This window comes from Alligator sinensis, unplaced genomic scaffold, assembly GCF_000455745.1.
Source record: "Alligator sinensis unplaced genomic scaffold, ASM45574v1 scaffold1377_1, whole genome shotgun sequence".
Classification (NCBI taxonomy): domain Eukaryota; kingdom Metazoa; phylum Chordata; order Crocodylia; family Alligatoridae; genus Alligator; species Alligator sinensis.
In genome coordinates, this window is record NW_005842585.1 from 1,011,302 (window position 1) to 1,021,751 (window position 10,450).

At 43.2% G+C, this 10,450-nt stretch overlaps 1 protein-coding gene across 1 annotated transcript; it reads left to right on the top strand.

Moving 5' to 3' along the window:
* Positions 1-1,084: 1,084 nt before the first annotated feature.
* LOC102373165 (keratin, type I cytoskeletal 10-like) lies at positions 1,085-7,670 on the top strand. Its single transcript, XM_025214523.1, has 8 exons — positions 1,085-1,549; positions 2,777-2,859; positions 3,687-3,843; positions 4,798-4,959; positions 5,376-5,501; positions 5,713-5,939; positions 6,804-6,868; positions 7,612-7,670. Exons 1-8 carry the CDS (start codon positions 1,085-1,087, stop codon positions 7,668-7,670), a joined length of 1,344 nt encoding a protein of 447 aa, XP_025070308.1.
* Positions 7,671-10,450: the final 2,780 nt, after the last annotated feature.

The following is a 10,450-nucleotide window of genomic DNA, read 5'->3' on the forward strand; positions in this document are numbered from 1 at the left end:
TTTCATATGTAAGAACTCTTTGCTAAATGGAAATGGCAATAGCTCACTCTGTGAAGTTTTCAGTACTATTTCACGTATTTCTGTATAGTGTTCTTCATTAAATACATTTGCTCATTTTAAAAACAATCTTGATGTATTGACTGTGATCTTTTTTGTGTTTACAATATTTCCTTTTGGTACTGACAGTCTTGGAGGAAAAGCACAAATTAAATAGACAAACACCCTTATTAATACAAATATATTGCAGGATTTGTCCAGTGAGACAAAAAATTGAACAGAAAAAAAGAGATGGAGTGTGTAGAAAATGGTATAAAAAAAGATTTTTTTCAGTGGATAACTGCAGTAATGAGAACCAACAACATGGATAATGAAAAGATATCCAACCTAAGTGTGAGGGATTTAGGGTTCATTTTCTATTTTTCATATAGGGAACTGGGAACTAAGAAAAAGAACCTTTTCCCTCAGATGATGCCATCAGTATAGTGCTTTGTATTGTGGAGGGCTTCTTGCCATAATGAAGTGGACATACGTGGGATGAGGCAATGCACTATCTAACACAGAAAGATCCAAATTAACACAGGGCCACCCAAGTGAACTCACATGGTTCAGCTTAAACACACACAGGTTGCAAATGCCCTGGGGGAAAGAAACACCTTGATGGAGACGCCCACTGTGCAAGGTATAAGTACAATCTCATTGGAATGAGAGTTTGCAGTCTGAGTCCTTACCAGGCTGTGGTACTAAACTTGGGCTTTAGGCTAGACTCTTAACTTCTGCCACTATGAGTGGTGGCACTAAGTCTTCATATAGCTCTTCTAGAATTATTAGCAGTAGTGGTGGTGGTGGGGGCGGTGGAGGTGGCGGTGGAGGTGGCAGTGGCAGTGGCGGCGGTGGTGGTGGAGGAGGAGGAAGGACTGGGCACAGCTCAGTCTCCACTAGGAAATATACTTCCTCTGGAATAAGCAGTGGTGGAGGAGGCTTCTCTGGTAGAAGCTATAGTGGTGGAGGTTCTAGGATCAGTTATGGAGGGGGATTTAGCAGTGGCAGTTGTGGAAGGATTAGCCGTTCCAGTTATGGAGGGCGAATGAGTGGGGGGAGCTTTGGACCAAGTGGTGGTGGTATCTGTGGGGGATATGGTGGTGGTGCTGGAGGATTTGGAGGTGGTGGTGCAGGATTTGGTGGTGGTTATGGAGGTGGCCCTGGTCCATGTGGCTTTGGTGGCAGTGGTGGCTTTGGTGGTGGTGGATTTAGTGGCAGTGGTGGCTTTGGTGGTGGTGGATTTAGTGGTGGTGGCGGCGGCTTTAGTGGTAGTGGCTTTAGTGGCGGTAGTTTTGGCGGTGATGATACTGGCCTCCTCTCCAACAATGAAAAGATGACCATGCAGAACCTTAATGAACGTCTGGCATCTTACTTGGACAAGGTGCGACGTTTGGAGGAAGAAAATGCTAACCTTGAACAACTAATCAGGGAGTGGTATCAGAAGCAAGGTCCTCAAGGTGGAAGGGACTACAGCCAGTATTATAAAACAATTGAAGACCTTCAAAATCAGGTAGGAGCTTTTTCTTTTTTTTAAAAACCCCACAAACTCTAAGCATCATAAGGGCTGTTTTTTGAGGCCATGCTCAGATCTCTCAGGAGATAGTAGGTACAATATTCAACAAATCCTACAGTGCTTGAACAAACTAAAAAATTAAGAAATGTCTGAATTAAGGGATGTGTTTTCCTGTTACCCTGACTCTGGAAGAGTCCACAAATCAGATTGTTACCAAGGGCTAGCAGCTTTAAGTGTGATGCACTTGCACAGCTAGGTTGGCCTGCATGTTTTTGTGGGGCTGGACCCGATTCCACTGACTCTCTGTACCGCTACATATGCATGCCTCTCTCCTTCAATGGGAGATGAGGTAGTGACTTTGCCAGCAATGTGGATGGCCAACACTGAGCTTTAGATGGTTATAGACCTTTCCAAGTGTGGAAAATAAGCCAAGATGTGTGCTGTAGGTTCTTAGCCTTACTAAATAAGAAAACAATCTCAGCCAGTTAGACATCTCAGCCATGCTGAAGATTCCAGTAACTCTCATTGTGGTAGCATATAATAAGGGGTGTGCATCAGGATCTGGGGGAATGCCAGAGCACCCCAAGGGATGACAAGGTCCAACAGTCGCAAACTCCTGCAAGACTGTTTTAGGCTAGACATAAGGCAAAACTTCTTTGCTGTTTGAGCTACAAGGCCTGGAGCAGACTCCCCCCAGAGGTGGTGCAAGCACTTACTCTGGACACTTCTAAGAAACACTTGGATGCTTATCTCATTGGGATCCTTTGACCCTAGCTGACTTCCTGCCCCTTGGGCAGGGGGCTGGACCCAATGATCTTAAGAGGTCCCTTCCAGCCCTAATGTCTATGAAATCTAAATGCAGCTGTTGGTAAACATTTTTTGCCTTATTTTGGGGAATATAGGGGTCTTGCTTAACCATTCTTTTGAACAAGATATAGTAGTTATACTATGATGCATTTGTAAATCATACAATGCAAAAGCTTGATTAATACATGCATCTGTCAATACTGATATGCATGTACAGTACACCATTTGCCTTGTAGTGGACATGAAAGCAATAGCCTCTTGCATCTCAGATTTTACTCTCTCTCAGTGTTCCTGCATGGCACTGCTATGGACAGTGTTATTAAGAAATCCATATATGTGTCCTGTTTTTTTCCTTCTTTCTCTATGTCAGTCTGAAGAGGCCAAAGGGATGAATATCATCTGTCATCTCTTTTTCAGATTATTTCTGCAACTGTGGATCTTAACAAGGTCCTTTTGGACCTTGATAACACCAGGATGACTGTTGATGACTTTAGACTGAAGTGAGTATGTTTATCCACCACGTCAACCCATTTTCTTCTATCTTTTTCCCCTCACATCTGCCGGCATGAAACCACGGAGTCTTTTACTATTGATCATATTGACAAACAGTTGTTGGAAAAATGATCACTTTAAGAACCTTTAGTTTTTTTATAAGACTTCCATTGAAAGGGAGCCTTCCAAGATTTAAAATCTCTAGCTCTAAAATTTGCTTATATTTCTGAGAGGCTACTTGAGATTTTGATTCAGATTTCAGATGGTATAAGTTGATGAAACTTCACTGGTTTCAATGGTGTTAGGATAACTTTTGTGATTTGAAAGTTACAAAACCAAAAATACTTTGAAGAATTGCTTCTGAGGATAGGAGAGACTGGTAGGTGATACCTGTGCTATGTATACATTGAAGGGGGAACATGTAAAAGCCTGAGAGTAAAGTATTTTCTTAAGATACGTATCACTTGCATGATCTTCAAGTATGACATCCATATTTATCCCATCTACAAATTTAGTCCAGTAAAAGACATTAGAAGCAAACCTTGTTTCTTGATTGTACCAATAGGCAGGATGGTCAGGGAATGCTGTGGATGTGAGCCTCCACCACTCAGACTAACGTAGGAATGACTCTACTGAAGCCAACTGAATTAAAAAAATGTAAAAATCAGTGTATGTGCAAAGAGAGTTAGGGCTAATGTATTAAGAATTAAACAAAGAGATTAAAATAATGCAGAAAAGGATGAACTGGTGAAGATGTTCCATTCATAAAGATGTCATTGCTACTAAATTGAGCGCTCCAGCATTGCTTTTATTATCTTTTCTCTTTGTGGTTTAGGTATGAAACTGAATACGGTCTCCACCAGAATGTGGAGAGTGATATTAATGGCTTACGCCCCATGTTAGACCAGCTGACCTTAGCCAGGTCTGACCTGGAGGCACAATATGAGTCCCTGAAGGAGGAATTGATTTCTCTGAAAAAGAACCATGAAGAGGTAAGATCCCTCCCACCTTGAAACAGTAACTAGTTAAAATACCACGGTAAGACATTTCTCCATGGACTTTCTTGAATAAGAATAACTAAAAGTTGGCCACTGCCTCTAGTTGTCCAACTTCAGACATTCTGGTTCCAAATTTCAGAAACGTTAAGTGCTCATAGCTCTCATTGACTTGATCTGGCATGTATCTGGAGTGGCAAAGGGGAGGTTAGGTTAAGACCACTTTAAATATAAGGCCATATGAGTTCAGGAAATGAGTGGAGTCCATTCCTTTTGTTCAATTCTTTTGTCAAAACTATGGAATAAAAAACAGATGTAATATATATATATAAGCCAAAGGAGCTATCCATGACAGTTGTCCTTTAGTGGGAGTCATTGTAAATATTTCCTGTGGGTCATAATGCAAAAGCTGACCACTGCAAAGTGCAACTTACATTCAGGATGTGTCTACATGTAAACTCTTACTGCACAGTAACCCAATAATGCTGTGCAGTAGTGTGCTGGTCGAAAATCATGCTAATATGCTACTGTGTAGTGTTATTAGCCTACTGCACTCCCACCAAACGTTACCACCCCCACTCTCCCTTGGTCAGGCCCTACTACACAGTAGTGTGAGTTACTGTGCATTGAATTACTACTTGATTAACCAAGTACTAAACTTAATGTGCAGTAACTAGGGCATATTAATGAACATGTACACACCCACAGGGTTCACAAAATCCATCAGGAGGCAGAGGTAGAGTCAAACAACCTGTGATGCCTCAGTGTTGCTTGATGGAAAGCTCCACTCTTGCCACATGATTGAGAAGGTCTTATGAGATGTAAAAGAAAGGCCTCATAAGAAACAGTGATGTTGGCAGTGGGAGAACAGTCCTCCAGAGATGAGGAGGATGACTGCAGGTATGACTTCACAATGAGGCGTTTACCTTGGGGATTTGACTTTCATTGCAGGAAATGAAAGGACTGCAGTCACAGTCTTCTGGTGATGTCAGTGTGGAGGTCAATGCTGCCCCTGGCACTAATCTGACAGAAAAACTAAATGAAATGCGAGGTGAATATGAACGGCTCATTGAAAACAACCGTAGAGAGGTGGAAAGCTGGTTTGAAGCAAAGGTAAATTACAGTATTTATACATAATTAACTTTCCCACAAAAAGATTTGACCTACTTTATCATATATGCACTCAATAGGGGTAGGCCAATTATATATGTATTGCCTAATGATGATCATCTGCAAATATCCTGATGGTTTAGTGTAAGCTGCTCAGGGCTGGAATGATGGAGTTTGCTGCAAGCTAGGCTTAAGGTAAACTTAAGGTTAGTATTATGTGGAGCCCCTGTATTAAAACAACAAGGGGAATTACAAGCTAGGCTGGTGGTGATTTGACAGAGTTGTGCATAGAAAAAATTATGTTGCAGCTTCCCGAGCTATGGCCACTGCCTTTCTAGAATACTTTATAATAAAAAAATCACTGAAACTATAAATAAAATAAATAAAAAAAACCTTGATTCTGTATTTACATTTTTCAGATGGAAGAAGTTAATCAGCAAGTCCATAGCAGCAGTCAGGAAATGGAATCAAGCAACCAACAAGTCTCAGAGCTGAGACGTGAATATCAGACACTGGAAATTGAGCTTCAGTCTCTGCTCAGCATGGTATGACGTCCATTTTCTTTGCTTCTCATAAAAGACATAGCACACATGAGTTACTGGAATGATAAGACAGCAGTTATTTCAAGCATTCTTTGTGTAAATGGAGAGAGGCTATAAAGGACTTCTCCCTTTTATTATGGAAAAGTACTGCTTTGTGCATCAGAGTTAAGATTTGCTACATGCTGACAAGCTGTCTATTCTTTACATTTTTTAGTTACAGTCTTTGCAATCCAACTTGGAAGACACAGAACGCCGTTACAACATGCAGCTGCAACAGATTCAGGCCATGATTATCCCTGTGGAAGAAGAACTGGCCAATATCCGATGTGAAATGGAGAGTCAGAACGAGGAGTACAAGATGCTACTTGGTATCAAGACTCGCCTGGAACAGGAGATAGCTCAATACCGGGCATTGCTTGAGGAAGGGCAGCAAGACATTGGGTACGTAAATGACTGAGAGTTGGATGACTTTAGGAAGCATTAATTCTGTCAATTCTGAGTGTAAATTGCAGCTAAATTAGTGATGACATAAAAACAAGCTCAGGGGGCAGGACTGGCAAAACAGACTCTACAGCCACAACATCTACATAAAAATAGGGGTCACTTGGCTATACTGAGCAATCGTCCTGAGATTGGAAGAGTTGTTGGAGATGGTCCTGAAAGTGTCTTGCCATCCTGGTTTTTGGAACTGGAACAGGAATTGCACAAGGAAAATATTTCCGAAGTTCCACACTACCGACTTTGGGCTGCACAGCCAAGGCCATGTAAAGAGTCTTCCTGGCATTATTCTGGCAGTTCTGGTTCCAAAAAGGACCAGGAAAGACACAGTGAAATTGAAAAAGATTGCAGATCGACAATAACCACATTTCTCCAGACTGTCACACAAGTTTCACCCTGAAATGCCCTAGTGAAGGTTCAGGCTATTCCTTATTTTCTCTGAAGCAATTGGCCTGTTTTGTTTAGTCTTGACCTATGTCCTAACACAAATAAGAAAATGAGTTGGCTTTTGTGCCTTTCAAATTTGGAAACCATTGCCACACTAGAGTCTCAGAATTCAGGACCCAATATGGCAAATAATTTCCTAGTCAGTCAGACCATGGGAAAGGCAGCTCCAGGTAAAGGTTCAGGGAGACATGGATTTTTGTGACAGCATCTAACCCTCTGTGCTGATCCTACAGGGTGAGGGGGCTGGGTGAGGAAAAGTAGGGGGATGCTGGCCAGGCTTTTGTGTATCTTCACTGAATTGTTTTCCCTTTATGAAGTTATTGTGTGGTTTTAATCACTTTTATCTTTCTTCTTTCACAGAAACCAACAAGGAAGTGGTGGTGGCTATTCTTCTGGAGGAATAAGAGGAGGGAGCATTGGAGGAGGTGGTAGCATAGGAGGGGGCGGCATTGGAGGGGGCAGCATGGGAGGAGGCATACGAGGGGGCAGCATTGGAGGAGGCACAGGAGGGGGAAGCAGGGGAGGAGGCATAAGAGGGGGCAGCATTGGAGGGGGCAGCACTGGAGGAGGCATAGAAGAGGGCAGCATTGGAGGGGGCAGCATCGGAGGTGGTGGAATAGGAGTAGGTGGTGGTAGTGGAGGCGGTGGAGGAGGAACTAGAATTTCAGGAAGTGGTAGTGATGGCAGATATTCCCACTCCTACTCTTCATCTTCCCATGGCATCTCCTCATCTTCTCATACCCAGTCTGGCAACAGCGGTGGAGAAAGCCATGGTAAGGAGTATTATACTGTTCAATTGTTTCCTTCGTCTCTTTCTGATTAATTTTGACTATGTGCCAATTATCTCATTGGGCTGAAAGAATCACTGAGGGGACACTTCAAGTGTCTATTTTAGCCCTTTCTTTGCCAATTGGAATGAGATACTAGTAGGAAAACCTTGAGATCATTTGGGTTGCAGTATGATTTATAGACAGATGATTCACTCTTAATTCCAAATTGAATCAGACTCTGCCATTAACTGGGTATCCTGGAAACCCATCTGGCGGAAGTTAAGTCTAAACATGGTCTTTGTAACAATGGTCATTTGGGATCTTTAGGACATGGAATGGAGGTTTCTACAGCTGAAATAGGGGGTGTATTCAATTTGGGAGTGCTCTTTGACTCCCAGTTGTTCCTGATGCCACTGCTAGCCAAGACGTAGAGTATGAAAAATGGACCTTGGATTAAAGACGGATGGGGGAGGGGGCTTGTCTGAAGCAAAACGGAGGGAGAAGAAATGAAAGGTAATAGGAAAAAATAGACAAATGCAGGCAGAGGGCAGGGAGAGGGGAGGCCTGGGGAGAAGAAAAGTGAGGATAAGACAAAATCTTTTGAAGATGCTTCAATGCACGGTGGATTTATAGGTTGCATTCTAAAATAATATGCGTTCATATTCCTATGCTATGAAAAACAAGAATAAACCTGTGCCCTCAGATGTGCATATTTGGTTCCTTTTTATTTTAATAGATGGTGTAAATGAATATCACGCAGCATAGTTTTGCTGAAATAATACTTAAGTACAATTAAAACTTGTTTTCCAGCTCTTTCATGCTCTCAAGACCACCCCCAAAGTACCATGTTTTCATAGCTCTGGAATACTTTTGTAAGCTTCTGGAATATTGACAAGCAACCTACCAATTTCCCCAATTCCTTTTTTTTTTGTCCAGTTTTTTGTCAATGTGGTTTTATTGCATTGCTAAACTAATGAATGGTGCCTTCCATCTCTCAACAGGGTATGGAAGAAAATCCTAAATAGAGATACCAATGATCCTCAAGCTCAGTATTGTTAAAGAGAGAAAGTTAAAGCGTGTTGTCTACATTCTCTGCATGCCTGAACAAAGGACAAGGAGAAAAGCTCCTAACAGTTACTTAGCACTGCTACTGCAATCTGTCTCAAGGGGCCCATCACAGCTGTTGAGATGGGCCACCTTCCTGCCTGTCACACTCTATGCCCTTTCCATCTGCAATGCTCTATGGGTTCAATCATTGATATTTGAGTTAAGCTGTACCATGCAAAATAATCTACCTTTTGGTGAAAAAGTTCTCTAATAAAACTTTATTTCTGTCTAATGCAAACAGGAACCTGTGTTTGAGAAGTATTTTTTTAATGCTTTTTTGTGGGCATACAGTTCAGCTGTAAATACCAAGCCACATTCCCCCATAACATGTATTGGGATGGGTGTGTTTTTTACATAAAGAAGACCTTTCAGATTCAGGAATCATGTCACTCCATTATGACTAGATAAATCTTGGGACCAGAATAACATTTCTGTCAAATAACACAAATTCAATACCTATAGAAAGGGAAGAGAAAGTTGAGGGAAGCTACTTTTACATTAGATATGGGACTTCTAAAGCATGGCTTTGACGTGCAGACACAAAGATATGATAGCATGGACATCCACTAGTTTTGGAGTATTGAGCGGGGGTCGCGTGTACACCTGGGGGTACTTTGTATGGTCCCAGGGGGTATGTGGCAGTGGCGCGGAGAAGCTGGCGGCACTACTGTGTTTCACTGCTGCGTGCTGCGCAGGGGACTTCCTCCACCTCTGCTCAACGACCAGCTGCTGGGGGATGCCCCGCTTCCCAACCGGCCACCAGGGGTCCCCTGGCCAAAACATGTTGAAAACCCCTGCACTAGTTAAAAGGAACAGAAAGCTATATAAAAAAACCCCTTCATGCTGGAAGAATTCTTTTCCAGGAGCTGTTCCCTTCATACTATTCAAACATTGATGGTAATATTTCCTCTCTGGTTGTGTCAGCTGCAGTATATATGAATGCAGATAGGAAAGCCTATTTCTGGATATTTATGAAAAATCCTTTGTATGGCATATTGAATTTGATATTGAACATAGAAAGATAGACCTTTCTGGGTCACCAAGACCAGCCCCCTGCAGGCATGCCACATAAATCTATTGCTAAACAGATTTTCATCTGTCTTAAAAGCAGTTACATTTTTTTTACTCCCATTGGAAATTACACCCATTTGTTTCTGTGTCAACATTTAGTTTACATAGTTCTTTTGTATTCCTGATGTTTACATGGAATAGGTTCATAGAAAGTAATCATATCTCTTCTCACTTTGATTTTACCTCACTAAACAAGCCAAGCTCTTTTAGTTGCTTCTTAAGCAGCATTAAAATTGCACACAGAGGAAGGGATAGGGAGTGCTACACTGCAGAGGGACAGTGGGAAGAGAGAGAGAGAGAGTTTATCCCTAAAGGGACACCATTTGACCTGAGGGTGAGTGAAGCTGCTCTGGAGGCAGCCCTCCTTGAAGTGGGAGGAGTAATGTAAGCCCAGCAGGGGTTTGAATGAGAGGGATGTTAGTGGATGCCCAGGAAGAGTCGTGGCCTGGGATTGGCTGAGAAGGCTTGTGTAAAAAGGGGGAGCAGTTTTCCTGGGAGGGAGAACAAAGGGGAAGAGAGACAGGATGGAGGTCAGGGATAGGACCTCACTACTGCCATCCTTAGAGAGCCCCTGTCAAAGCCCTGCACAAGAGGCAGCTAGAGGCTGCACAGGAGAGAAACAGAGTATTCTTTCTTTCCCCTTTGGTACCGGCTGACAGGCAGGCACAAAAGAAGACCTGCCTGTCAGGAGACCCTGAGCCTGGCAAGCCCCTCCTACAAGCCCCTGTGTAGCTGGGTGAACACAGGATGGGAGGGGGACGCTGGACCAGTGGGAGGCTACTTGAGACTGCCCTAGTTTGCTCCATGAGTGAGAAGGCACCCAGGAAAGGGGCAGGCTGAGTGTCTAGGAGGGAGCACTGGGCTAGAGCGGGTAGGGGGTTGCTCCAGCCCACCAGAAGCCCCTGTGCAGGCAGGCCCAGGGAGAGGCTGCATTTGCCAGGTGGTGTGAAGCTGTGCTGGGCAGGGGAACTGGTGCTGCCTGCAGCCCAGACACTGCTCCCTGCTGTGCCAGGGGACAGGGGTCTGGGCAGGAATCATCTCCCTTGCAAGGACCACAGG

Coding starts and splice junctions, on each gene's coding strand:
- LOC102373165 (XM_025214523.1), top strand. CDS start 1,085: ATGAGTGGGGGGAGCTTTGGACCAAGTGGTGGTGGTATCTGTGGGGGA. Junction 3,844..4,797: donor TGAAAAAGAACCATGAAGAG/GTAAGATCCCTC, acceptor CTTTCATTGCAG/GAAATGAAAGGACTGCAGTC. Junction 4,960..5,375: donor AAAGCTGGTTTGAAGCAAAG/GTAAATTACAGT, acceptor TACATTTTTCAG/ATGGAAGAAGTTAATCAGCA.